General features: G+C 47.4%; 2 protein-coding genes and 1 long non-coding RNA gene across 3 annotated transcripts; all 3 read right to left on the bottom strand.

Annotated features, from left to right (window-relative positions):
* Positions 1–723: 723 nt before the first annotated feature.
* LOC116435465 lies at positions 724–27,731 on the bottom strand. The gene is made up of 9 exons (XM_032091802.1): positions 27,663–27,731; positions 26,967–27,105; positions 26,001–26,140; positions 25,382–25,534; positions 25,051–25,161; positions 24,058–24,196; positions 23,020–23,231; positions 905–1,057; positions 724–729 (listed from the first exon to the last, which is right to left on the bottom strand). The coding sequence occupies exons 1-9, from the start codon at positions 27,729–27,731 to the stop codon at positions 724–726; spliced, it is 1,122 nt and encodes a 373-aa protein (XP_031947693.1).
* LOC116435627 lies at positions 3,548–5,018 on the bottom strand. The gene is made up of 3 exons (XR_004236804.1): positions 4,967–5,018; positions 4,051–4,142; positions 3,548–3,584 (listed from the first exon to the last, which is right to left on the bottom strand). It is a non-coding gene; the product is annotated as an uncharacterized LOC116435627 (long non-coding RNA).
* On the bottom strand, positions 19,140–22,517 carry LOC116435619 (gastrokine-1-like). Its single transcript, XM_032092110.1, has 4 exons — positions 22,340–22,517; positions 22,008–22,118; positions 19,914–20,052; positions 19,140–19,401 (listed from the first exon to the last, which is right to left on the bottom strand). The coding sequence occupies exons 1-4, from the start codon at positions 22,424–22,426 to the stop codon at positions 19,313–19,315; spliced, it is 426 nt and encodes a 141-aa protein (XP_031948001.1). The 5' UTR covers positions 22,427–22,517; the 3' UTR covers positions 19,140–19,312.
* Positions 27,732–27,924: the final 193 nt, after the last annotated feature.

A 27,924-nucleotide genomic window follows, 5' to 3' on the forward strand; every position in this document is an offset into this window, starting at 1 on the left:
GACCTGAGGTTGTTGACCAATCCATTGGCGACAAAGGTGATGTGCTTGGTAGGTCTTCCAAAACCGATCTGGTTCTAAAGATCAAATAGCAGCATTGAGCAAGCTCAGTACCGGGATCTGGTTCCTGCTAGGCCTATTCCCTAGGGGAAAGGCTGGGGAAGAGGGAGACGCTCTCCTGTGCCCCATAGGAAAACTGAGTCGGGCCAAGTGCAGCAGCAATGCAAAGTTCTGAGCTGACCAATGCAGTTTGGTACTGAATAGTCTGTGAGGGACTTTGAGGTCTTGGCATGTAAGAGAATTAGGGCCCTTGAAGGGCTTCTCAGAGAAAGGGTTTGTCAGAAACCTGCGGAGCTCAAGGTTCTCAGAAAAAGCGGAGCTGAGGGAAGGAATGGTGCAGCCCCTGTTTTCTTTCAGCAAAGGATTCCTATGAAGAATTCTCTAGCCCCACTACTGTTGAGAGAAAGAAAATCCTGCCACTTGTGAAAACCTCATTCTCTCCAGAAGATAAAACCACATGAAGAAACAGCCCAATGAACTTCAGGGTCAAGACACTGCTATTCCTTGGGAATCTTACCCTGCTCTCTTGTGCCAGGCGAGCCAGATTATTGAAGCTGGGCATCTCACTTCTGTTCATGATGGAAATGTAGCAGGCGTTCTGTTGCGTGACTTTGGTTGCAATGACGCCCTGTAAATCAAGTTATTGAGAACTCGCACTTCACTCTTTCAACCCTTGGGAGTGGACAAAACCCATTATTCAAACAGGAACGAATGCCCAGAGTTGCTACCAAAAATCATGGACTCAAGACGGTCAGACTACAGAAACAAGCCCCGTTCCTGGTCCCAGCTGGAGCAGGAGCCAGTCTCCTCGTCGGCTTTGTGAACGAGCAGCCCCCCTGCCACTCACCGTGTTGTAGTTCCAGATGGTTTTCCAGGACCCACTGATGCTGTTTTGCTCAATGACTGCCACACGCCATTGCCTGTTGATGAGCACAATTTGGGACTGGCCACCAATGATGACTTGCGTGTTGTTGCCTGGGATGCCGGGAATCTGCTGAGACTGAAAAGCCAAGGGAAAGAAGATGTTTGGCCTTTGAAGGGAGACAGTGATATCCCCAAAGCTTTAGAAAAATCCCTGCTACAATAGAAGAAGCGCTGGCCCCAGGACAGTGCCGGACCTGCCCTCATTCTTTTCCAAAGGACCCAGAATCAAGGCTGTGCTCTTGGGCAAAGGCCCTAAGAATTCTTTTCAAGCATTCAGTGAATCATTGCTGCATCTGACAGCTGTCATCTGGTGCCTTCGGAGGTTGATGCGTGCAAGACCACTGGCCACAGTCAATCCAGGCTCAAGGTCTTGGATGGAAACCTCTGCTGACCCACGGCTCTGTTTCAGCATCTGCACCCTCGAGCAGGAAGCTCTCGAAAGAGGAGATGCCAGGCCAGAAGGGCATCAGGCTTGGCTTTGGGCAGCAGCTCTGGAGCCCCCCCATTTGGTTCAAGAAAGGTAAGGGCTAAGGTTTTCTCACCTGCCCATTGCCATTGCAGTACTTCAGATCCACAACTTTCAGGACATGGAGGGTAATGCATGATCCCAAGTTCACCTGGGGTCCTTGGAAAGCTAGAAAAGAAAAGACAAAACCCCATGAGTTAAAAGACCTTGGTTGCCTTTTTACAGGAGGATGCTGGTGTTGCTCAGCCACAGCTCAGAGCCAGGCAGGTTCTGAAGGATTGCTGCACTAGGAATGTTTGAGCTGTACGAGGGACAGATTCCCTTGGAGAGCCCAAAGAGCACCAGCTCTGTGGCTCAGCAAGGAATGCCCACAAAGACGTGCTCTTGAAACCCCTTTGGCATTTCCCATGCAGAAATCGGGGCTCTATGGCACTCGCTCCTGGGAATCCCGATGGCTGAGCATTACACGGTGAGGCTGCTGGCAGTTCACGGGCCCAGGCATATGGGCTGTGACGTTCTGCAAGAATCCTACCAAGTGCAGGTCATTAAAGCCCTGGGGAATGCGACTGCTGCCACTGAGAGAAACCTCGAGGGATTGAAGCTGCTTGGCTTAGTGTTGTGAAGCACCGGGGTTTGGTGGCTGCCTGGATCACACTCGTCAGCAAGCTCTGACCTGAAGGACAGCGGTTCTTAGGGCAACCCTTTTTCTCTGCCTGGGCAATACAGAGGAGCTCAATGTGGCCCAAAACTCTGGGTCCAAATTTAAACCTCCTTAAGGTTCCCGGAAAGGACCTGTAAGAGCTTGTTTCAGGTCAGATATGGCAGCTGTGACACCACCCGGTTCCAGTCCTGATGGGCGGCGATGCCGAACCCTTTGTGCAACTGCTGCAGCCCTTGGTTTCTTTCCCACTCAAGGTGCAAGAACAGCAATTGTGCCTTGGTCATTCCCTAAGGGAAACAGATACCTGCTCACTCAGAGACACAATTCCCATGCTTGCACTCACCGTGAACTTCGTAAGCCATGTAGGTGGTGAGTCCGCTGCACATAGAGAAGACGTCTGCTCCATAAGACCTGAGGTTGTTGACCAATCCATTGGCGACAAAGGTGATGTGCTTGGTAGGTCTTCCAAAACCGATCTGGTTCTAAAGATCAAATAGCAGCATTGAGCAAGCTCAGTACCGGGATCTGGTTCCTGCTAGGCCTATTCCCTAGGGGAAAGGCTGGGGAAGAGGGAGACGCTCTCCTGTGCCCCATAGGAAAACTGAGTCGGGCCAAGTGCAGCAGCAATGCAAAGTTCTGAGCTGACCAATGCAGTTTGGTACTGAATAGTCTGTGAGGGACTTTGAGGTCTTGGCATGTAAGAGAATTAGGGCCCTTGAAGGGCTTCTCAGAGAAAGGGTTTGTCAGAAACCTGCAGAGCTCAAGGTTCTCAGAAAAAGCGGAGCTGAGGGAAGGAATGGTGCAGCCCCTGTTTTCTTTCAGCAAAGGATTCCTATGAAGAATTCTCTAGCCCCACTACTGTTGAGAGAAAGAAAATCCTGCCACTTGTGAAAACCTCATTCTCTCCAGAAGATAAAACCACATGAAGAAACAGCCCAATGAACTTCAGGGTCAAGACACTGCTATTCCTTGGGAATCTTACCCTGCTCTCTTGTGCCAGGCGGGCCAGATTATTGAAGCTGGGCATCTCACTTCTGTTCATGATGGAAATGTAGCAGGTGTTCTGTTGCGTGACTTTGGTTGCAATGACGCCCTGTAAATCAAGTTATTGAGAACTCGCACTTCACTCTTTCAACCCTTGGGAGTGGACAAAACCCATTATTCAAACAGGAACGAATGCCCAGAGTTGCTACCAAAAATCATGGACTCAAGACGGTCAGACTACAGAAACAAGCCCCGTTCCTGGGCCCGCTGGAGCAGGAGCCAGTCTCCTCGTCGGCTTTGTGAACGAGCAGCCCCCCTGCCACTCACCGTGTTGTAGTTCCAGATGGTTTTCCAGGACCCGCTGATGCTGTTTTGCTCAATGATTGCCACACGCCATTGCCTGTTGATGGTCACAATTTGGGATTGGCCACCAATGATGACTTGTGTGCTGTTTCCTGGGATGTTGCCTGGGATGTCAGGAATCTGCTGAGACTGAAAAGCCAAGGGAAAGAAGACGTTTGGCCTTTGAAGGGAGACAGTGATGTCCCCAAAGCTTTAGAAAAATCCCTGCTACAATAGAAGAAGTGCTGGCCCCAGGACAGTGCCGGCACTGCCCTCATTCTTTTCCAAAGGACCCAGAATCAAGGCTGTGGCATTGGGCAAAGGCCCTAAGAATTCTTTTCAAGCATTCAGTGAATCATTGCTGCATCTGACAGCTGTCATCTGGTGCCTTCGGAGGTTGATGCGTGCAAGACCACTGGCCACAGTCAATCCAGGCTCAAGGTCTTGGATGGAAACCTCTGCTGACCCACGGCTCTGTTTCAGCATCTGCACCCTCGAGCAGGAAGCTCTCGAAAGAGGAGATGCCAGGCCAGAAGGGCATCAGGCTTGGCTTTGGGCAGCAGCTCTGGAGCCCCCCCATTTGGTTCAAGAAAGGTAAGGGCTAAGGTTTTCTCACCTGCCCATTGCCATTGCAGTACTTCAGATCCACAACTTTCAGGACATGGAGGGTAATGCATGATCCCAAGTTCACCTGGGGTCCTTGGAAAGCTAGAAAAGAAAAGACAAAACCCCATGAGTTAAAAGACCTTGGTTGCCTTTTTACAGGAGGATGCTGGTGTTGCTCAGAGCCAGGCAGGTTCTGAAGGATTGCTGCACTAGGAATGTTTGAGCTGTACGAGGGACAGATTCCCTTGGAGAGCCCAAAGAGCACCAGCTCTGTGGCTCAGCAAGGAATGCCCACAAAGACGTGCTCTTGAAACCCCTTTGGCATTTCCCATGCAGAAATCGGGGCTCTATGGCACTCGCTCCTGGGAATCCCGATGGCTGGGCATTACACGGTGAGGCTGCTGGCAGTTCACGGGCCCAGGCATATGGGCTGTGATGTTCTGCAAGAATCCTACCAAGTGCAGATCATTAAAGCCCTGGGGAATGCGACTGCTGCCACTGAGAGAAACCTCGAGGGATCGAAGCCCTTGGCTTAGTGTTGTGAAGCACCGGGGTTTGGTGGCTGCCTGGATCACACTCGTCAGCAAGCTCTGACCTGAAGGACAGCGGTTCTTAGGGCAACCCTTTTTCTCTGCCTGGGCAATACAGAGGAGCTCAATGTGGCCCAAAACTCTGGGTCCAAATTTAAACCTCCTTAAGGTTCCCGGAAAGGACCTGTAAGAGCTTGTTTCAGGTCAGATATGGCAGCTGTGACACCACCCGGTTCCAGTCCTGATGGGCGGCGATGCCGAACCCTTTGTGCAACTGCTGCAGCCCTTGGTTTCTTTCCCACTCAAGGTGCAAGAACAGCAATTGTGCCTTGGTCATTCCCTAAGGGAAACAGATACCTGCTCACTTAGAGACACAATTCCCATGCTTGCACTCACCGTGAACTTCGTAAGCCATGTAGGTGGTGAGTCCGCTGCACATAGAGAAGACATCTGCTCCATAAGACCTGAGGTTGTTGACCAATCCATTGGCGACAAAGGTGATGTGCTTGGTAGGTCTTCCAAAACCGATCTGGTTCTAAAGATCAAATAGCAGCATTGAGCAAGCTCAGTACCGGGATCTGGTTCCTGCTAGGCCTATTCCTAGGTCTGGAATGAGGACTCGTTGTTGGGTGTTTGAGTCCCAACTGCTTTCAGGGACACCCTTTAATTCCCTGGGGGCCCTTTGAGTCAACATGCTGAACCTGCATGAAAGGCATGTGAATGAGGATTTTGTACTTTTTTAAAGGTTTGAAATGGTGTACCTGAAATATAATCAAAAATATCACCACTAATTTTTTTTTTCCCTTACCTATCAGTTAAGAAATTTTGGAAAATAGCACTGTCTCAGACACAGAATGAACATCAACTACCGTAAAATATTTTTGGCTACTTCTGATTTTGTATCTTACCGTTTTCTTTGAAGCCAGCTGGGCTAGATTTTCAAAGCTAGGCATCTCATTTCTGTTCATGATGGAAATGTAGCAAGTTCTCTCTTGCATCAATTTGGTTGCAATGATGCCCTGTAAAATCAAGTTATTGACCATTTGCAATTCAGTTTTCCAACCCTTTGGATTGGAGAAAACTCTTTTTTCAAACAGGAATGAATGGTCGAGGGTTGCTGCCAAAAATCGTGGACTCAGGATGGTCAGAACAAGGAAACAAGCCCCGTTCCTGGCCCCAGCTGTACCAGCAGCCAGTCTCCTCATCCACTTTGTGAACGAGCAGCCCCCCTGCCACTCACCGTGTTGTAATTCCAGATGGTTTTCCATGAAAATTGTTCGCTCCTTTGCTCAATAACCACCACACGTGTTTGACTGCTGAGGGTCAGATTTTGGAAAACACAACCGCCAGAGACATGGCAGTTGTTACCCTTCTGCTGAGACTGAAAAGCCAAGGGAAAGATGTTTAGTGTTTGAAGGGAGTCAGTGATGTCCCCAAAGTTTTAGAAAATCCCTGCTACAGTGGAAGTGCTGCTCTCTGGTAAGTGCCGTCACAATCTGGGATTAGCCACTAGTGATGGGGACCTTGGTTGTTACCCCAAGTATGAGTTGCTGGCTTTCAATTTTTTGCTGAGAATCAATTAAAAAATAAGACGTTTTTAGATTTCAAACTAGTCAGTGATCTCCTAAAATTTTTATAAAAATTTTTGCTAGGCTAGAATAAGTTCTACCCCACAGAGAGTGCCAGAGTTTCATCTGTCAAAGAAGATTTTAATATCTTTCCTCCAAAGGGTTGGAGAAAGAAAAAGGACATCTCATGAAGCAGGGAACATAGAAAGAGCAGCCATTCATGTGGAAATTGGTCACTGTACTCACGTAATCAGCAAGGGCTGGAGTCAGGACAAGTCCAAGAAGGACTGCAGTCAAAATCTGGAATGAAAATCAAATACAAAAGTGTACCTGCAGCTCTGGCTGACAAATCCGGTCATGAGAATCCTCCTTCCCTTTTCCTAATCTGATGTTTAAGGGTCCTCCTTTCATCCTGGCATTGCAACAGTGCCCTAAAAGGGAGTCACCCTTGCTTTACCCCAGGGTGCTGCACAGGAGACACATTTCCCACTTGCTCTTTCAAGAGCTGAATCTGCAGTTGTTTCTCAGACCTGTGCAGGCACACACAGGTATTTTACAAGAGTGAGGAGAAAGCTTTTCCATTTCTTGTGCTCTGGCATTACAGGGAAGGGGTTGATCCACTAGTGCAGTGCTCCAGTTGTGCAAAAGCGTTGACAATGATGGACATGGATTAGGCTTCCTGCTTTCTGAATCATGTACAGGCAAGCTGTGAAAAGATCCTTACCTCCTCAGCTCCTTTGGGGAACAGGGGCTGAGCTGCTCATTCTGGAGGAGCAAAATGTCCCCAGAGAAAGCCTTTGTGCTCTAGAGAGGCAGAAGCACTTCTGAGGGATAAAGGAATGGGTTTGGATCAAAGTTTCAGTTTATAAGGAAGAAAAGCATGCATACTTACAGGGAGATTCATCCTGACTGCAGAGCTGACGCTCCTGCAGGTAGAAAGAGCAATGTGAACCTCCCACCTTTTATACGTTTTCAGAATTAGGTGTGGAAGGGCTGAATGTTGCAATAAAATTATTTTGCCATTTGTATCCCTGCTGCATGTCACTGAAAATTATTTCCTGCTGTAACTACTTGATAAATATGGGGATTGTACTTCTGCAAATTTTGACCTAATAATTATCAGATAAGGCTCCATTTCTAATAAAAAATTAAATGTGCTTTATAGTAACTTTCTGACATGTACTAATTACTTCTGAAACTTCACATCAAACTTACAATCAGATATAGCCTTGGCTTTAAACAAACAAAAAAACCCGCTTTTAATTAGTCTGAATAAATAAAAACCTCTGCACTTTCCAAAATGCACTCTGTGTTCTTTGTAACCATAGCACCCACCAAAATACATGCTCCATGTACAACATGGCCACTGAAAACTGTTTTACAAGAATCACAGAATCACAGAGGACCCAAGAGGATCGAGTCCAACTCCTGGGCCTGCACAAGAACAATCCCCAGGAGTCCCACCCTGTACCTGGGAGCATTGTCCAAACACTCCTTGAGCTCCATCAGGATTGGTGCTGTGACCACTTTTCTGGGGAACCTGTTCCAGCTCCCAACCACCCTTTGGGTGAAGAACCTTTTTTTTATATCCAACCTAAACCACCCCTGACACAATTTCACATTATTTTCTCGGGTCCTGTCACTGGTCACCAAGACAAGAGATCAGTGTCTGCCCCTCCTCTTTCCCTCACAAAAAAGTTTTAACTGCAATGACATCTCCCCTCAGTCTCTTCCTGCTGAACACACCAAGTGCCCTCAGCTGCTCCTCACACGGCTTCCCCTCAAGACCTTTCACCATCTCTGCTGCGCTCCTTTGGAGGTTCTCTAATAGCTTAATATCTCCCTTATATTGCAGTGATCAAAACTGCACAAAATGTTCAAGGTGAGGCCACCCCAGTGCAGAGCAGAGCGGGACAATCCCCTCCCTTGACTGGTTGGCGATGCTGTGCCTGATGCCCCCCAGGACACAGATGTCCCTCCTGCCTGCCAGGGCAGTGCTGACTCATATTCAACATTGCGTTGACCAGGACACCCAGGTCCCCTGGTGCAGCACTGCTTTCCAGCATCTCATTTCTTCATTCTGCATGTATATCCAGGGTTACCCCACCCCAGGTGCAGAATCCGGCACTTTGTCCTGTTGAACTTCATATGGTTGGTGATGGACCACCCCTCTAATTTATTGAGGTCCCTCTGCAGGGCCTCCCTGACTTTGAGGGAGTCAACTGCTCCTCCCCATTTTGTATCATCTGCAAACTTGCTCAGCATCCCTTCCAGTCCTGCACCCAAGTAATTTATTAAGGTCTTGAAAAGCATGACGCCAAGGATGGAGCCCTGTGGAACCCCACTAGTGACCAGTGCCAGCATGATATCACCCCATTCACTAGAGACCTTTGTGCCCAGCCACTGAGCCAGTTGTTCACCTATTGTGTGATGTGTATATCCAACTTTGGGCTGGACATTTTGCCACTGATACATTTGAAAAAAAAAAAAAAAAAATTATCGTCCCCCACAGTTCTGGCCAGCTTTAACTCCAGTTCAAGCTGAAATGTTGCATACATATGGGTAAGTCTGAGGAGGTCTCTTTGTTATTTTAGGTAGCAATATTTTATTTTCTGAAGTGATATAAATACTTATTGACACAGGAAATACTTAAGAGGGAGGTTTTGAATACTTTTTTTAATGTCATTGAATATTGGAATCTTCTAAGTGGGAAGGGACCCACAAGGATCATCCAGTCCAACTCTGGGCCCTGCACAGACACCCCAACAATCCCACGCTATGCCTGGGAGCACTGTCCAAATGCTCCTGGAGCTCTGGCAGCCTTAGGGCCATGCCCATTCCCTGGGGAGCCTGGTCAGTACCTGACCACCCTCAGGGACCACCCTGATATCCAACCTAACCCTCCCCTGACACAGCTCCAGCCATTCCCTCAGGTCCTGTCACTGGTCACAGAGAGCAGAGATCAGAACTGCTTCTTTGCTGCGTTTTGGGAGGATGTTGAAGAGCTCAGTGAGGTCTCCCCCCAGTCTCCTCCAGCTGAACACACCAAATGCCCTCAGCTGTTCCTCCTGGCTTCTCCTTGAGACTGTCTTCACAGCCCAATGCCAAGTTTTCAGTTTCATTCTGTGAGCAACCTGGCTTTATGGCATGGAAACTACTTTTCAGCTGCAATCCAGCAGCTTGTTTTAAAAGGCAGTATGGCTAGGTGTGGGGGTTTATAGATAAAATTAAGGTCTAAACGTTGTTGCACGTGCAATATGACATTGAATTCTAGTATCAGTTTCACTTTTTGAAACTGCAAGCCCGAAGCGACATTTTTGATACGTCCCGCTACACCGAACGGGCATTACATTCCTGGTTGCTTTATGAGCAGCAGCACCGCTGTGGATTTGTGAGGGGCGGACGGCGCTCTCCCTCCCTCACTGGTGCCTGACGAGAAACACCGAGAAAGCTCCTGTGCTGCCCGGGAGGAATTCGCCCTTTGCTGAAGGATCGTGCTTTTGCTGAGGTGTGTGACGGCTTGCAAGGGCCGGAGGGAGCGAGGTCGAGGTGCCGCCGGGCCGTGAGGGGAGCGGAAAGGAGCGGGAAAGCCCCGCTGAGGCGGCGGGGTGGGGGGGAACACGGACGGGCGGAAAAAGGGCGGGAAAGCCCCCCTGAGGCGGCGGTGCCTCAGCGGTCTCGGCAGAGCAGCCCTGGCACGTTTATGCCTTTGCAGCTGGATTAATTTACAGTTCTTGAGGCAGTTTTTACCCTCAAGACCGGTATTAGGCCTGCTAGTGATGTCTTCAATCAGAATATCTATTTTGTGTAAGAAAAAAATTCCCTCCGAAATCAGGTTCTTTCAACATCTCGAATTTGTCTTAAAATACATGACGGTATTCAAACACATTAGATTGTGTGATGGCATTTTAATTATACTGAAGTCCCTCTTGAACTTATGTTTTTCAGGTGTTTTTTCTCTTCAAATTCTGTCTGCTGTAGGATGAGCAGAAAAACAGACTTAGGACTTTGGATAAAATCCTGCCACTTTCTTATACTGATATGGAATGCTTATGGGTTGTGCTCACAATTTAAAGTTAAATGAAGCTCAGGCCTCACCCTCGTTGTTGAGAAAGATCTTTTCTGGCAAGGTAAGCAATTCCAATCTTCTGCACTATTACGAATACTTCTATACCTCTGTCCTTAAATGGATATTTTGAGAGTTACAGTGTTGATGTCTTCTGAGGTTCACAGGAGTCTTTGCCGTCATGTCCCTATTTAGAAATCTCTTTTTCAATCTTGTTTTCTTCTTGATCAGTCCAAACCTGAATCAATTTCAATTTGACTAGTGAACACTGTTAAATGTAACAACATCCCAGTTAGAGCAAGCAACCTTCCAGGCTGACATATTGCAAGTACATTCCCTGGGTCTGGAAAGAGCAACTACTTTGCTTCATTGGTTCAGTGCTATTTCCACGTTTTGTGTAAAGTTTGAAATGTTACTGTAGGACACTTGGTGAATTAAGGCTTTTCATGAAATAAAGGTTGGAGATGTATTAAGCGTTACAATGTGTAATATTTTAATAAAAACAGGAATCTGTATCTGTGACGTTATAGCAGTTTTGCAAGCAGCTGGACCTTGCAGACGGTATTTTGGTCTCCTGTTGGAATTCTGGCTTTAAGCGGGACCGTATTGCAGCAGGCATTGTCCCTTGCCAGGAGCAGCTGTGCCCTGCTGTGCCCTGCATGGAGGCCAGGGAGGCTCTGGTTGGAGTGGACAGCGGCTGTCCCTGTTTGTTTGCGAGGCTGCCGGGCTCTTGTGCTGTGCGGTGACCGCGGGGCTGCGAGATCTGCACCACAGGCTCTGCTCAGGTCACATCCCGGCTGCCTGGGGGCGCGTGGGATCATCATCTGTGACAGGGCTCCACAGCCCCCAGACAGACATTCCCAGTGCCTCCCAATAGGATCAGGGAAGAGGGCTGTGCCTGTGTGGTCGCCGGGAAAATGCAGTGTCGAGTTGGAAAAGGAGAGGAGAGTCTCTCCAGAAACCCCAGGCAAGTCAGATGGGAACTTTTGTTTAAATACTGCAACCCTACGGTTGCTTTTCTTTGGAGGCGCTAAAAATTTCTTGGGTGCAGTTTTGCTTTTGGTTTTCATGTCAGTTGACCCTTAGAGTCCCCAAAAGGCTTTTCCTGAAGAGAGCAGGCTGCTATGTCCTTTCCTTAGAGTAACCCTGGGGTGTTCCTGAGTGGGTAAAGTGTCTCTTAGAGTAACTCCTTTCAAACAGCAAGGAAAGGGCCCCTGAGCGAGGAGGGAAGGTGAAGATGTGGTGTTTTCCAGACAGAGCGAGTTACTGAAGAAAGCGAGTTAGATGAAGAAAGTAGGCTCAGACTTTTTTTGCTTTACTTTCAGCCTAACTATAATTTGGCTCTTTGAAATTTCCAACTTGCAGTTGGTTAGGGTATGCTTCTTTGCTTCCTGTGTTAAACCTTTATGAAACATTCTTAAATAGCATCTGTTTTCAGCTCAAGACTGCATTTAATACCCTTCTCAATTCTGTTATTTTCAGCTTGATTTCTGGGTTGATCGGAGTAAATAGTACATCTGTCCATCTGCAGTTTGCCATATTGCATGGCAGTGCTTATTTTTAAAGTAAAACATTGCAATTCTTAGTATGTTGGTAAGACGTTAAAATAAAAATAGCTCAGTTATGCCGATCTCTGTAAATCCAGACTTAAGTTCACCTTATTTTAAATGGTTAATCTAGAGGCTACAGCACAGTAATAGGCAGTTACTTTATCTTAACTTTCAAGCATTAAATATCTTGCTCTAAGAAGTTTGAGCCTGATAAGAAGTTTGATCCTGAAAGAAGAACTGATTAGATTTAGACTGAGAAAATAGGAGAACATTGTAGCGGAAATTTTTCCAACTTAGTGTTGGAAATGTACCAGAAAAAGTCACTTAAAAACTGAACTGCATCATTCTAAACGTGTGCTGCAAGCACTTGTTTATTTTGGAACACAGAGGCTGTCAGTAGCAGACTCACCAGGAGCTGGATAAGCGAGGTAGGAGGGAATTCCTCTGCACAGGGCTTGGATGCGTTTTCCATATGGGCTCAAGCTTTGGAGTCTGTTCCTCGAGATAATGAAGCGATTCTCTCTGGGTGGCAACTGGTAAGGCCCAAGTCCCTGAGCATCAAACGCAGAAAACAGCATTTAGGAAAACCAAAACTGGAGTTCAGAACTCGTACACACTTCTTTGGAAACGGGGAAGGGGTTATTCCTGGGCAGTGCAACTTTAGAAGGAACTTTTACAGGGACTCAGCCCTGCTGAGAAGGTTCTCTTCAGTTCTTGGAGCCTTTCCTCCTGTGTGTGTAGGAACAAGTGCTTTTCACTGACAGTCAGCTTTTGCCCCACTTTCAACCACCATCCTACCTTGTCTCCTTGAGGTGGTGTAGGAAAGCGTTTGCCAAACCAAAATCTCTTGTTGGTTGTAGCAATGATGCAGGTGTTCTTTGAGAACACCTTGGTTGCAACGTAGCCCTATTAAAATTAAACAAAGAACCCTTTTTGTTGCAAACAGTACACAAGGGAAGAGAAGTGGTTGCTGGAGAGAGGCACTGGTTAAAAGAAAGGCTTTCTACAGTGCAAATAGTCATAGGGAAAGAAAAATATTGTCCTTTCAATTATATTGTTTAGGTAAATGTGTCATGGAGGCTGATGAGAGACCTTGTAATGCCACGTGTATGATGTGTTCTCCTGCTGAGGGCAGGTGAAGGAATTTGCTGCTGAAAAGCTCAGCGCAGCACACAGGACACCAGAAACAGTCCCGAGGCTGAAGGAGCGCGTTTTCAAGCATCTCCTCTGAAATATGATGCAGTTTTGTTGCTGCTTTGGTGGTTTTTAGAAAACTTGTGTCCCTTTTGCCGTTTTTCTTGTGCCATGGTGGCAGTTACTTACAGTCTTGAAGTCCCAGATGGTTTTCCAGGCCTCAGACCCCTCCTTTGGGTTGGTGCTGACCCTGGTGTCAGAGTGGTTTGAGTTTTCACTGGGCTGCCCATTAAAGTTTTTCTCCATGTTCTGATTTTTGGAAAAGATAAAAAGAGGTAAGGATTTAGCTTCCTGGATTCCCAGTAGTGTTTCACTCAATAAAGCATTAGCTCTAGTAGCCATGTTTTGGGAAATTATTGCTCTTGGAGATCAGATTAAAGGGGAGAAAATTTCTTGGCTCAGAATGAAGACTGGGAAGCCTTTACTTTTAAAGTAATCAAAATAATCCCTTACTGTTCTTTCCCCAGCAGGATCTTGCTGGTGCCAGATTACTTACAGTATTCTACTGTATTTTGTGGTCAGATCGATCACGTTAATATTTGTTTCTCTCCACATCATTATTTTCAGTGTTTATGCTCATCTCAGGACAGACTTTCCTGATTCCATGTATGGTGACTGTCTTTTTCCCTTGATACATCAAGCATGGAAATAATTTCTTCATTATCATAGAAAAATTAAAAAGAAGTTTTCTTCTAAATATCAAACTTAAAAATGCAGCTTCACTTCCAGAAATAGATTTCTCAGAGGTGAGAGCTAAAGCCAGTAGTTCTTGTGGCAGCAGTGAGTAGCTGTGTGTAGCTCTATACTTACGTGGTTGGCAAGAGCAGGAGCCAGGAAAACTCCAAGAAGAGAAGCAATCACAATCTGAAATGAACATTAGAAATTCAAAACACTTGAACATCATGCTGCTTATCTTGCATCAAATTATTTGCTGTCTTAAAATAATTTTGACTTCCCATTTACTTTGTGTAGAGGCTCAGCACTTTCTGCAGTGGGGTCCAGCTGAAGAGGATTTAAATATGCGGGAGAATTATTTGTTGATGAGTTTAGAGAACACATGCATAGAAATGGCTCTTAGCCCCAGCAGTGCACCTTGCTCAGGCAAGAAGGTCGTTGAAACACAGTGGGTTCTAAAACTTGCCCAGCCCCAATTCAGTAACTCCTTGGAAAAAGGTACTCTGAAGTATTTGCTTTCAAGAGTGAGCTTTTTACGCCGAGCTTTTGATTTCAGACATGGAGCAGGTCTGAGAAATGTCCATGTACACCTGTTGTGAGGAGTTAGAACATGGGTGCACGGTCCAGCTCTGTACTTGGAACACAGCAGCAAAGGAACCTCAACATCCTCATAGTGATCTCATCCTCTGAACACAGGACTAAGAGTCTAAGGGGAGGCACAAGCACTTCTGTTCAGAAAATTGGAACACCAAACATTTGTTACCCCTTTACAGAGCTTCAGCAGCTCATGAGCTTGCTGTTGCTCATGTTTGTCCGAACTACCGGTGATACCTTTTGGAGAGATTTCCAATTGTTATGATGAAAAATTCTTTTGGGATAGCTATTGTGAACAATTATTCTTTTGAATCCCTTGTACATTGAATCACTCCCAAATTTCACCTGCTGCAAAGGAGGATTTTTATGGAAAAGGTCCCAATCCAACTCAGAGTATTTGAAAGTAATGCCTGGGAATTTTTCCTGTACCAGTTTCAGGCTGCTGTAAATATCCCGGTGTCACTATCCTGCACCTGAGTCTCTCATGTCTCAGGTTCTCCTACGCTCTCAGCAAACAGCTGAGCCCTAACTTTATGTGACTTGCTGAGACTGCTGATTTGCCTCTGAGTCGTGAAGGAGAGAATATTGTCCTGTGGACGCCTCCCGTGTGTGTGCCGCCCCTGGAACAGAGCACTTCTCTCTTTCCCGTTTGAGTAGGCATGTGGAGTTCCATCCCTGCCAAAAGGGAGATTCCACCCCTGCAGTCCCCACCCCTTTGGCATTTTCACTCTGTGAGCCCTACAGAAATCACTAAGAGTTCACTCAGTGCCAGGAAAAGCTCAAAACCGTTTAAAAGCTGCCCAGCCTTAAGAGTTTTATGGGAAAGTGATAGGTGTACTTACAGGGAACTCCATTTGGATGGTAGGCCAGGCCAGCTCTGCTGGTAATTGATGTGTACTCTTACTTTTTATACATAATATCCCAAAGTTAAACCTGAAAATGGGTTTACCTTATTGGCAGGTGCCCTGTGTTCACAGAAGCATGACGAGTTTCCTGGGGAAGTGCTCTGATAAGAGCAGGCTTTGATACCAGCCTGATTGAATTCATTGCATACAGGGAGCTGAAAGAAAACTGGTCATGCTAAGCTCAATGTATTTAACAGTAACTTTTACATGGAACAAAATGATCACCAGAAGCAGAGCACAGATTGCCAGTAAACTTGTAGTGACGCTTTGTGCCGATGTGGCAAAGGACTCAGCTTGAAGTCGTACCTATAACCAAAACCACTGTTCAGACCAAGGGAGGTGCTAATCTTGCTGTGTTAAAAATGTTCAGTGAGTCCCGGGAGATCACGAGGTTGGCTCTAAACCGTAGGAATTGCTGAGTTCTTCTGCTGACCTTCCTTTCCGAGCTCATTCAGCATCTGCTTTCTGGTTGTCAGACATGGCCCTGAGAATCTTCAGAATCTTCCCAGAGCTCCTTCAGGAGAGTAGCAGCTGATTATGGACTAAGGGCTGATTTGAGAAAGGGCCCATAAACTAGAGGTAGCAAAACATGTGTGAGGGAGGAGCAGTGACATGGGGCACTTTCTGTCACCTGCCACTTAGGAAGTCGATTTTAATCTTTCTCTGACTTTGACAGTGATACACGGAGCCATGGCCCAGGAGCCTGTGGTAATTTGGATTTGCTTTTTCCCTGTGCCTGTTCCAGGTTCCAGAAGCAGCACTCCCAGAGGAGCTCACTTGCCAACTCCCAAAGTGCTTTGTATTTGAGAGCAGTTCTGCCAGTCCCCGTGTGCTGACTGTGCCCTTGGCTGCAGTTCAGGGTGGGTTTGCACACTAAAGCTTCCTCTGCCTTGCCAGAACGGCGCGACGGGGACTCGGTGTCGCTCGGAGCTGATGTCTCTGAACACTCTTCTCCTGTGCCATCCACTGCTGAGGATCATTGCTGCAGCTGTTCCTGCAAAAGCCAGGGGATCTTGCTTTCTTTGGGAAGGGGAGGCCCAGTTCTCACTTGTGCTGCTCAGGGCCACACTGTGTCCTTCTGCTCCTGCCTGGGGCCTTGCTGGGGCTCTGTGAGTGCCGAGGAGGTGCAGCAGTCTGCCAGCACTGTGAGCGGAGCACTCGGCTTTTCATCTGTTTCACATCCACTTCGTACTTTGCTCAAGGTGTCAAATACGGTGAATGAAAGTGATAAATTACCAAGGGGAAAGATTTACAGTTCTTCTAATGGGACTGATTTGTGGATGCCAAATGGAGACAGGTTACATCCTTAGCCTCCAAGATGCCAAATACACATGAAAGTCTTATGTTAGAAAATCCTCTTATAGCCTCTGGAAATTCCATTGATTGAGCCCTCCTCAAGAAAGGCAAGAGAAACCAAGCTGTACAATCCTCCTCCCTGCAGTGTCGTTAGCAATGAGTTGGAAAGCAGTTTTGTCCCTGTCTTGCACCAGTTAGAGCCAGCTTGGCCATTACAGAAATGCATCACCCTGGGAACCCTGAACCTCCACATCTTCCATCAGCTGCTGAGCGCTTGAGCAGTTTGTGTGGCGAACGCCCAGCTCAGGCACTTGACATTGAGCACAGCTTATGGAACTAGTGACAGCAGTAGAATAGCCAGGGAAAAGGGCAGGGAATGGGGCTTTGTCTGCATAAGACCCTGTTTTCTTTCGAGTACAAGTTTGTCTCTGTGTCCTCTTTAAAGCTCTGCTCAAGGCATTCTGTTTCCGTAGCAAATTCTTGTAGCACTGTGCAGCAACCTCCCAAGGGTAAGAAACATTGCACATTTCACCCTTCCCTCAAATTACTGTTTTGTTCTGTGCACACACATGTTCATGTGCTTTTCCTTGCTGTCTAGCAAGAGTAAACCTGATGAAATTATTTCTGGTTGCATCCTTGAAGCTGGAGCTTGAGGGGGTTTTTTAACTGTGGAATGTGATTCATTCTGCCCTTGAGCCACAGTTTTCTAGGCTATGTCACCCTGCCTTTATCTAGAGCATGGCATGGCCACCCAAGTGCAAGTGGGAGCATGGAGAGTTATGTTGGTTTTTAGGGGTGTTGCTTCACTCTTTACCTTTTCTCCCCACTACTTGCTGACTCCCTGATAAAGTAAATATTTATGAAAAGTATCTGGAGAAAAAACCCATGAGCCACCATGAGACTTTATTGTGATCATACAATCTCAACATAACTTGATTGAATCCTTCTCCTTTACATGTTTAAATTTCTGTTTGTTAATCAGACTTGAACTGAAATGCTGCAATTTTACTTTTCACTTGATGCTCAGGGTTCTCCTGTTTACCTGGTTTTTAGTGGATGACAGTGTCAAATAATGGGTCAAATTCTTCTGCCAATTTTATAAGTTAAGAGTAGTTCTGTAGCTTAATAATGTTTCATCAGGATAACCTAGAATGTATTTAAAAATGTTTGGCCTTATGAAAAAAACAGAGAAATTTCATTTTGTGTGGAAATAAACATTGCTTTGCTCTAACTGGAACACCATATTAATTGTTCTGCACATTTCTAACATTCCATTTCATGCTGACTTCCCTGATACAATCAACCTGCCTGCAAGTGTAACAGCTGAGGAAAAAGTGATTTTATTTGAGGAAAGGATGGAGAGGCTTCAAGAGGTTTGAGAGATCTAAAGGATGGAAAGCACAAGGCCCACTTTGAGAATGTGAATTTGAGAATTCAGATACCTTTGCCTGAGAGGTGCCTTAGTGAACTCTGCATCCTTGCAACGTGCTATAGAATAAAGCCTGTGGGGCCAGTGAGAGGGTATCAGAAACTGAAGGATGTTGTGTGGCTAGTATTGGTACTAAAGACAGATTTTTATTCACCTCGATAACCTGGGGCATCCTTCCATTTTTGTTAGAGAAGAACAAATAATCTTGATTCTAAAATTCTGAGAAACAGGGACCATGCCTTGCTAAAAAATAAAATTATATTCTAATTTTCCTGTAAAATTCTCAACTGTCAATTGTTTGGGATTAATTCTCAGTCTCCTTGATTTTTCTCTATGACAATGGCTTGACAATTTTAAAAGTTTGAGTTCAGGAATCTACGGAATGATTGAGGAGGAGAAAATTCTTCTTGGGTGGCAAGAGTCCAAGATAATTGCATCCCTCAAGTCCCACTTGCTCAAAAAATCAACAGAAACAACAACAACCAAAAAAAACCAAAAAAACCCCCAAAAGTGAGTTTTGTGAATAAAATTCACAAATTCACAAAAAGTGAATACAAGTTAGGTATTGGGTCACAGTAGATGGGGATTGACATTTTGCCAAGTGCTCTTGTTAGCTCAGCAGAAACACGAGTGTATTCCTAGCTTGATTTGTGTCTAATTCATGTACCTGGACACTGGGAGATTCTCATAGAGAGAATCTGGAATATGCTGTCAGGAAAGAGACATGGTCCTGGCAGCAAAAATGGAAGAAATCTTTTTATTTTTCATGTTCATGGCTGAACTAGAGGCATTTGGGAGGAGATGACTTGGAATCTTGCACTGTCTCAAGGGATCAACAGTTGTGTTTATACTGTGTCTGCATCTTTGGAGCACATTTTCATCCACTTCAGAGTTCAACGTGATGCCCTGTAGCCAGTCCTTGCTATGCACTGGAAAATAGAGGGCTCTCTAAGAACGTCATGGTAAATTCTACAGAGACTCTCCTTCCCCTAAAAAAGGCAAATTCACTGCTTTGCACTTCTTTCCCTCTGCCTTTTGTGGCCCCTGAATCAAGATTTTTAATGTGAGGCATCTTCCCCTGAACAAGGAAGGCAGGTCCCAACTGTGAATGCCTTGTTTGTGAAGCACCCTGGGACTCACGCAGCTCTGTGGGTGTGCCCTGTGTTGAGAGCTGGTGATGAAAAGAGCTTTTGAAGGGCTCAAATGGGGCAGAAGGGAGACAATCAAAATATTGCCATGGAAGTTTCAAAGATGATTGAGGGGTATAGTAATGAGAAACAAGCCAGAGATGATCTATGCAAAAGGTTTTTAATTGAACGCTCTAGTCAACGAATTATTTGTTTCAGCATCTGAACCATGAAGAACAAAACTCTTGAAAGAGAAGATGTCAGGGAGGAATAGCATGAGGGTTGGCTTTGGGCGGCAGCTCAGACGGCTGGATCTTGGTTCAAGAAAGGTAAAGTTTTCAGACCTGTCCATTGCCACGGCAGTACTTCAGCTCTACAAGTCTCAAGACATCAAGTGCAATGCATGATTGTTGATTGTATTGGGGTCCTTTAAAAAAACAAACAAAAAAATTAGAATTAGTTCATGGGTAAGATATTTTTCGGTATCGATAGGAGCTCATTTTTGTTACTTGAAGTGAACTAGGTTGTCCATAATTGCTGTATAGAAATCATTTAATAGACAAAGGATATTATTGAAGTCATGAGACAACACTGGGTCTATAATACAGAAATGAAAGAACAATGGTGCTTAGAGCTACTCTTTCTCTTAGCGTAGACATTGCAGAGGACGTCAGTGTGTAAAATCCTAGGCATTGAATTAAGCCACCTTAAATTTCACAGAAAGAGGTAGTAACGATATAGATCAGGTAATTTGTGGCGGCTGTGTCTCAATGTTGTTTCAGTCCTGATCTGCGGAGATGCCAAACCCTTTGTGCAACTGCTGCAGCCCTTGGTTTGTGTGCACCTCAAGGTGCAAGAGCAGCAATTGTGCCTTGGTCATTCACCAGGAGGAGAAAAAGCCAGGTCAGTAACACTCAGAATTCCCATGCTTGCACTCACCGTGAACTTCGTAAGCCATGTAGGTGGTGAGTCCGCTGCACATAGCGGCAATGGTTGCTCCGTAGGAGTTGAGGTTGTTGACCAATCCATTGGTGACAAAGGTGATGTGCTTGGTAGGTCTTCCAAAACCGATCAGGTTCTAAAGATCAAATAGCAGCATTGAGCAAGCTCAGTGCTGGGATCTGGTTCCTGCTAGGCCTATTCCTAGGTCTGGAATGAGGACTCGGGGCTGGCTGTTTGAGTCCCAACTGCCTTTAGGGACACCTTTCAATCCCCTTGGGGCCTGTGGGAGCACTAGCAAGCCTTGAAGGCAGCTGCAAAGGCAGAGCTCGTTCTAAGGGAGTCAAGGTGCAGGGAGCCCGAGGGGAAGTGGCAGCGCAAGGAAAGCGCTGAAGAGGAGAAGAGGAGTGTGGCCGCTCTGTGTAGCCAGTGCTGGGCTCCTTGCAAAGCATTTGCTCAGTCGCTGCCCTCGGCCCTCAGAGGCACTCGGGCTGTCGGCTGGAAGGCCGGCAGCAGAAGTGTCTTGCTGCAGCCCGTTCTAAACGGGAGCCAAAGAGGGCAGCAGCAAGCCCGGGCAGATCCATTTGCTCTCGGACTATTTGCAGGTGGTGCTTAAGACCTCTCCGAGAGCCCTGGCTGCTCTAGTGGGACGAGTCTTTCTGAACGGCTCTCGCGGCGTTGTTTCAAAGGAATTGCCGCTCTCTTTTCCTCCTGGAGTGCTTTGTGGCCTGGCCCAATTCCCTGGCTGCTGGTGTTCCCTCGCATGCCCTCAGCTTCCCTCTGCTCTCTAGCTCCTTCCTCAGCTAGGGCCACAGGCCTCCTGTTGTGGCTTCTCGCAGGAATGTGGGGGAAAGGCTGTGGAATAGGGAGACGCTCTCTCGCGCCCCAAAGAAAAAGGAGTCTGGCCAAGCGCAGCTGCAAGGCCAAGTTCTGAGCTGACCAATGCAGTTTGGTACTGAAAAGTCTGCAAAGGACTTAGAGATCTTGGCATGCCAAGAGAATGAAGGCCCTGGAAGGGCTCCTCAGAGCAAGGGTTTGTCCAGCAAGCTGCAGAGCTCAAGGTTCTCAGAGAAAGCGGAGCTGGGGGAGGGAACGATGCAGCCCCTTTCTTCTTTTGGCAAAGCATTCCTACAACAATTTTCCAATCTACACTACTGTTGAGAGAAGGGAAAGCCTGCCACTAGTGACAACCTAATCGTTTCCATAAAGAAAAAGCACATGAAGAAACGGCCTGCTGATCTCCAGCGTTTGGACAGGGTTGGCAGCGATGGCTGTCATTGTTACATATATAGGCTTTCAGAATAGTAGACTGTGATGAAAGGGTTTTTGAAAGCTGAGTGCACAGTGCTTCCTTCTCACTGGGGAGCAAGGAGTTGAGGTTAGCTTCAGGAGGATGCACTTTAGGACTTGGGAGCCACGAACTACAGCTAAAGCTGAATATTTTTGCTTATGCCTTCACTGATAAGACTAATGGTTTTCTTCTCCCCTCTTGGTGTTCTTGCTCTTTAAAGCCTTGATTTTTTTAAGGACTCAGTTCTGAGTCTTCAGTGGAAGCCAGTGCCTACCAATGGTGAGTATGCTAAATGATGATATAATTTTTAAAATGTCTGTGCTAATTTAGTGGGCAGAGCTCATGTTAACATGGTACTTAGTTATTTGAAAAGGTTTTGAGAGATGATTGTAAATTTTCCAGGTTATTGGCATATTTGTTCTTAATCAAATACACCTCACCCAAAGAAATTAATTTTTTTAGCATGCAAGGACAAATCTGCACTCTTGGGTCATCAGAGAGTATTAACAAGAGATCAGTATAAATATTCATTGCAAACAACGTAAAAATTACCCAGGATATCTACAACATTAATTAAACATGAGAAACCTTCACTAAAAGAATCTTAAAGAAAATATTCTTATTTTTGAAACTTTTAAAATAGAATATAATTCAAAATAAATTGAAGTGCATATAAACAGTGTGATCTCAATCACCTCTAAACACCTGATAGTTTAAAAGGCTTTGAAAAGAACAGTCTTCCACATCTGTTTCCTTTCAAATACTGTGCAACATTCCTAGTAATTCCTCCATTAAATTCTTACCCTCTTCTCTGCAGCCACTTCGACAACTGCAGCAAAGGTGGGCATCTCACTCCTGTTCATGATGGAAATGTAGCAGGTTCTCTCTTGCATCACTTTTGTTGCAATGACACCCTGAAAAATAAAATTACTGAGCACTCACAATTCAATTTTTTCCACCTGTTAACACTGGAATAAAGTTTGGATTGAAACAATAACAAATGCCAACAGTTTCTACCCCATATCATGGACTCCACACTTTAGGATAAGGAGAACAAGCCCTGTCCCTGGGCCAGCTGTGCCAGGAGCCAGTCTCCTCATATACTTTTTGAACAAGCACCCTCCCTGCCACTCACCGTGTTGTAGTTCCAGATGGTTTTCCAGGACAAATGGTTGCTCTTTTGCTCAAAAATTGCCTCTTGTGTTTGACTGTTGATATTCATGCTTTGTGAGACACCAGAGATGGAGATGTGAGAGTTCCCACCAGAGATGGAGATTTGGGAATCTCCGCCAGTAATGATTTGCTGGTTGTTATCCGTCTGCTGAGATTAGAAAACCACATAAAATATTTTAAGACTATGAAAGTAGCTAGTTCTAAGACCAAATATTTACTTTAAATACCTGCAAAAAAATAACAAGTGCTAGAGTCTAGGGAGAGATGGCAGAGGAGATAGATATATTTTCAAATGAGGGACAGACATTTTCAAAAAAAACCAAAATAAAACCTGTGGTGTTGGGCAAAGGCCCTAAGAATTCTTTTCAAGCATTCAGTGAATCATTGCTGCATCTGACAGCTGTCATCTGGTGCCTTTGGAGGTTGATGCGTGCAAGACCACTGGCCACAGTCAATCCAGGCTCAAGGTCTTGGATGGAAACCTCTGCTGACCCACGGCTCTGTTTCAGCATGTGCACCCTTGAGCAGGAAGCTCTCGAAAGAGGAGATGCCAGGCCAGAAGGGCATCAGGCTTGGCTTTGGGCAGCAGCTCTGGAGCCCCCCCATTTGATTCAAGAAAGGTAAGGGCTAAGGTTTTCTCACCGGGAAAGGTCCAGTCCAATTGCCATTCCAACCGCCAGTCCAACTGCCTTGCCAACCGCCAGTCCAATTGCCTTGCCAACCGCCAGTCCAATTGTCATTCCAACCACCATTCCAATTGCCATTGCCATTGCCATTGCAGTATGTCAGATCCACAACTTTCAGGACATGGAGGGTAATGCATGATCCCAAGTTCACCTGGGGTCCTTGGAAAGCTAGAAAAGAAAAGACAAAACCCCATGAGCTGAAAGACCGTGGTTGCCTTTCTGCAGGAGGATGCTGGTGTTGCTCAGAGCCAGGCAGGTTCTGAAGGATTGCTGCACTAGGAATGTTTGAGCTGTACGAGGGACAGATTCCCTTGGAGAGCCCAAAGAGCACCAGCTCTGTGGCTCAGCAAGGAATGCCCACAAAGACGTGCTCTTGAAACCCCTTTGGCATTTCCCATGCAGACATCGGGGCTCTATGGCACTCGCTCCTGGGAATCCCGATGGCTGGGCATTACAGGGTGAGGCTGCTGGCAGTTCACGGGCCCAGGCATATGGGCTGTGACGTTCTGCAAGAATCCTACCAAGTGCAGGTCATTAAAGCCCTGGGGAATGCGACTGCTGCCACTGAGAAAAACCTCGAGGGATTGAAGCCGCTTGGCTTAGTGTTGTGAAGCACCGGGGTTTGGTGGCTGCCTGGATCACACTCGTCAGCAAGCTCTGCCCTGAAGGACAGCGGTTCTTAGAATGACCCATTTTCTTGACTGGGCATTACAGGGGAGCTCAGTGTGGGTTGAAACACTCTGGGCCCAAATCGAAGCCCCCTTAAGCTTTGTGGAAAGCAGCTGTAAGGGTTTGGTTTGGGTCATTTCTGGGGGCTGTGACACCACCCTGTTGCAGTCCTGATCTGCGGAGATGCCAAACCCTTTGTGCAACTGCTGCAGCCCTTGGTTTGTGTGCACCTCAAGGTGCAAGAGCAGCAATTGTGCCTTGGTCATTCACCAGGAGGAGAAAAAGCCAGGTCAGTAACACTCAGAATTCCCATGCTTGCACTCACCGTGAACTTCGTAAGCCATGTAGGTGGTGAGTCCGCTGCACATAGCGGCAATGGTTGCTCCGTAGGAGTTGAGGTTGTTGACCAATCCATTGGTGACAAAGGTGATGTGCTTGGTAGGTCTTCCAAAACCGATCAGGTTCTAAAGATCAAATAGCAGCATTGAGCAAGCTCAGTGCTGGGATCTGGTTCCTGCTAGGCCTATTCCTAGGTCTGGAATGAGGACTCGGGGCTGGCTGTTTGAGTCCCAACTGCCTTTAGGGACACCTTTCAATCCCCTTGGGGCCTGTGGGAGCACTAGCAAGCCTTGAAGGCAGCTGCAAAGGCAGAGCTCGTTCTAAGGGAGTCAAGGTGCAGGGAGCCCGAGGGGAAGTGGCAGCGCAAGGAAAGCGCTGAAGAGGAGAAGAGGAGTGTGGCCGCTCTGTGTAGCCAGTGCTGGGCTCCTTGCAAAGCATTTGCTCAGTCGCTGCCCTCGGCCCTCAGAGGCACTCGGGCTGTCGGCTGGAAGGCCGGCAGCAGAAGTGTCTTGCTGCAGCCCGTTCTAAACGGGAGCCAAAGAGGGCAGCAGCAAGCCCAGGCAGATCCATTTGCTCTCGGACTATTTGCAGGTGGTGCTTAAGACCTCTCTGAGAGCCCTGGCTGCTCTAGCGGGACGAGTCTTTCTGAACGGCTCTCGCGGCGTTGTTTCAAAGGAATTGCCGCTCTCTTTTCCTCCTGGAGTGCTTTGTGGCCTGGCCCAATTCCCTGGCTGCTGGTGTTCCCTCGCACGCCCTCTCAAGGTTCTCAGAGAAAGCGGAGCTGGGGGAGGGAACGATGCAGCCCCTTTCTTCTTTTGGCAAAGCATTCCTACAACAATTTTCCAATCTACACTACTGTTGAGAGAAAGGAAAGCCTGCCACTAGTGCCAACCGAATCGTTTCCATAAAGAAAAAGCACATGAAGAAAGGGCCCGCTGATCCCCAGGGTCAGGAAGCTGCTACTCCTTAGGAATCTTACCCTGCTCTCTTGTGCCAGGCGGGCCAGATTATCAAAGCGGGGCATCTCGTTTCTGTTCATGACGGAAATGTAGCAGGCGTTCTGTTGCGTGACTTTGGTTGCAATGACGCCCTGTAAAATCAAGTCATCGAGCACTCAACATTTACATTTTCCAACTGTTAACATTGGGATGAAGTCAGGATGGAAACCGTAACAAATGCTGCGACTTTCTACCCCACATCGTGGACTCCAAACATTCAGAATAGAGAAACAAGCCCCGTTCCTGGGCCCGCTGGAGCAGGAGCCAGTCTCCTTGTCGGCTTTGTGAACGAGCAGCCCCCCTGCCACTCACCGTGTTGTAGTTCCAGATGGTTTTCCAGGACCCGCTGATGCTGTTTTGCTCAATGACTGCCACACGCCATTGCCTGTTGATGAGCACAATTTGGGACTGGCCACCAATGATGACTTGCGTGTTGTTGCCTGGGATGCCGGGAATCTGCTGAGACTGAAAAGCCAAGGGAAAGAAGACGTTTGGCCTTTGAAGGGAGACAGTGATATCCCCAAAGCTTTAGAAAAATCCCTGCTACAATAGAAGAAGCGCTGGCCCCAGGACAGTGCCGGCACTGCCCTCATTCTTTTCCAAAGGACCCAGAATCAAGGCTGTGGCATTGGGCAAAGGCCCTAAGAATTCTTTTCAAGCATTCAGTGAATCATTGCTGCATCTGACAGCTGTCATCTGGTGCCTTTGGAGGTTGATGCGTGCAAGACCACTGGCCACAGTCAATCCAGGCTCAAGGTCTTGGATGGAAACCTCTGCTGACCCACGGCTCTGTTTCAGCATGTGCACCCTCGAGCAGGAAGCTCTCGAAAGAGGAGATGCCAGGCCAGAAGGGCATCAGGCTTGGCTTTGGGCAGCAGCTCTGGAGCCCCCCCATTTGGTTCAAGAAAGGTAAGGGCTAAGGTTTTCTCACCGGGAAAGGTCCAGTCCAATTGCCATTCCAACCACCATTCCAATTGCCGTTGCCATTGCCATTGCAGTACTTCAGCTCAACAACTCTCAGGACATTGAGCGTAATGCATGATCCCAAGTTCACCTGGGGTCCTTGGAAAGCTAGAAAAGAAAAGACAAAACCCCATGAGCTGAAAGACCGTGGTTGCCTTTCTGCAGGAGGGTGCTGGTGTTGCTCAGAGCCAGGCAGGTTCTGAAGGATTGCTGCACTAGGAATGTTTGAGCTGTACGAGGGACAGATTCCCTTGGAGAGCCCAAAGAGCACCAGCTCTGTGGCTCAGCAAGGAATGCCCACAAAGACGTGCTCTTGAAACCCCTTTGGCATTTCCCGTGCAGAAATCGGGGCTCTATGGCACTCGCTCCTGGGAATCCCGATGGCTGGGCATTACAGGGTGAGGCTGCTGGCAGTTCACGGGCCCAGGCATATGGGCTGTGACGTTCTGCAAGAATCCTACCAAGTGCAGGTCATTAAAGCCCTGGGGAATGCGACTGCTGCCACTGAGAAAAACCTCGAGGGATTGAAGCCGCTTGGCTTAATGTTGTGAAGCACCGGGGTTTGGTGGCTGCCTGGATCACACTCGTCAGCAAGCTCTGCCCTGAAGGACAGCGGTTCTTAGAATGACCCATTTTCTTGACTGGGCATTACAGGGGAGCTCAGTGTGGGTTGAAACACTCCGGGCCCAAATCGAAGCCCCCTTAAGCTTTGTGGAAAGCAGCTGTAAGGGTTTGGTTTGGGTCATTTCTGGGGGCTGTGACACCACCCTGTTGCAGTCCTGATCTGCGGAGATGCCAAACCCTTTGTGCAACTGCTGCAGCCCTTGGTTTGTGTGCACCTCAAGGTGCAAGAGCAGCAATTGTGCCTTGGTCATTAGCCAAGAGGAGAAAAAGCCAGGTCAGTAACACTCAGAATTCCCATGCTTGCACTCACCGTGAACTTCGTAAGCCATGTAGGTGGTGAGTCCGCTGCACATAGCGGCAATGGTTGCTCCGTAGGAGTTGAGGTTGTTGACCAATCCATTGGTGACAAAGGTGATGTGCTTGGTAGGTCTTCCAAAACTGATCAGGTTCTAAAGATCAAATAGCAGCATTGAGCAAGCTCAGTGCTGGGATCTGGTTCCTGCTAGGCCTATTCCTAGGTCTGGAATGAGGACTCGGGGCTGGCTGTTTGAGTCTCAACTGCCTTTAGGGACACCTTTCAATCCCCTTGGGGCCTGTGGGAGCACTAGCAAGCCTTGAAGGCAGCTGCAAAGGCAGAGCTCGTTCTAAGGGAGTCAAGGTGCAGGGAGCCCGAGGGGAAGTGGCAGCGCAAGCAAAGCGCTGAAGAGGAGAAGAGGAGTGTGGCCGCTCTGTGTAGCCAGTGCTGGGCTCCTTGCAAAGCATTTGCTCAGTCGCTGCCCTCGGCCCTCAGAGGCACTCGGGCTGTCGGCTGGAAGGCCGGCAGCAGAAGTGTCTTGCTGCAGCCCGTTCTAAACGGGAGCCAAAGAGGGCAGCAGCAAGCCCGGGCAGATCCATTTGCTCTCGGACTATTTGCAGGTGGTGCTTAAGACCTCTCTGAGAGCCCTGGCTGCTCTAGCGGGACGAGTCTTTCTGAACGGCTCTCGCGGCGTTGTTTCAAAGGAATTGCCGCTCTCTTTTCCTCCTGGAGTGCTTTGTGGCCTGGCCCAATTCCCTGGCTGCTGGTGTTCCCTCGCATGCCCTCAGCTTCCCTCTGCTCTCTAGCTCCTTCCTCAGCTAGGGCCACAGGCCTCCTGTTGTGGCTCCTCGCAGGAATGTGGGGGAAGGGCTGTGGAATAGGGAGACGCTCTCTCGCGCCCCAAAGAAAAAGGAGTCTGGCCAAGCGCAGCTGCAAGGCCAAGTTCTGAGCTGACCAATGCAGTTTGGTACTG

Source organism: Corvus moneduloides, chromosome 27 (assembly GCF_009650955.1).
Source record: "Corvus moneduloides isolate bCorMon1 chromosome 27, bCorMon1.pri, whole genome shotgun sequence".
Lineage (NCBI taxonomy): Eukaryota > Metazoa > Chordata > Aves > Passeriformes > Corvidae > Corvus > Corvus moneduloides.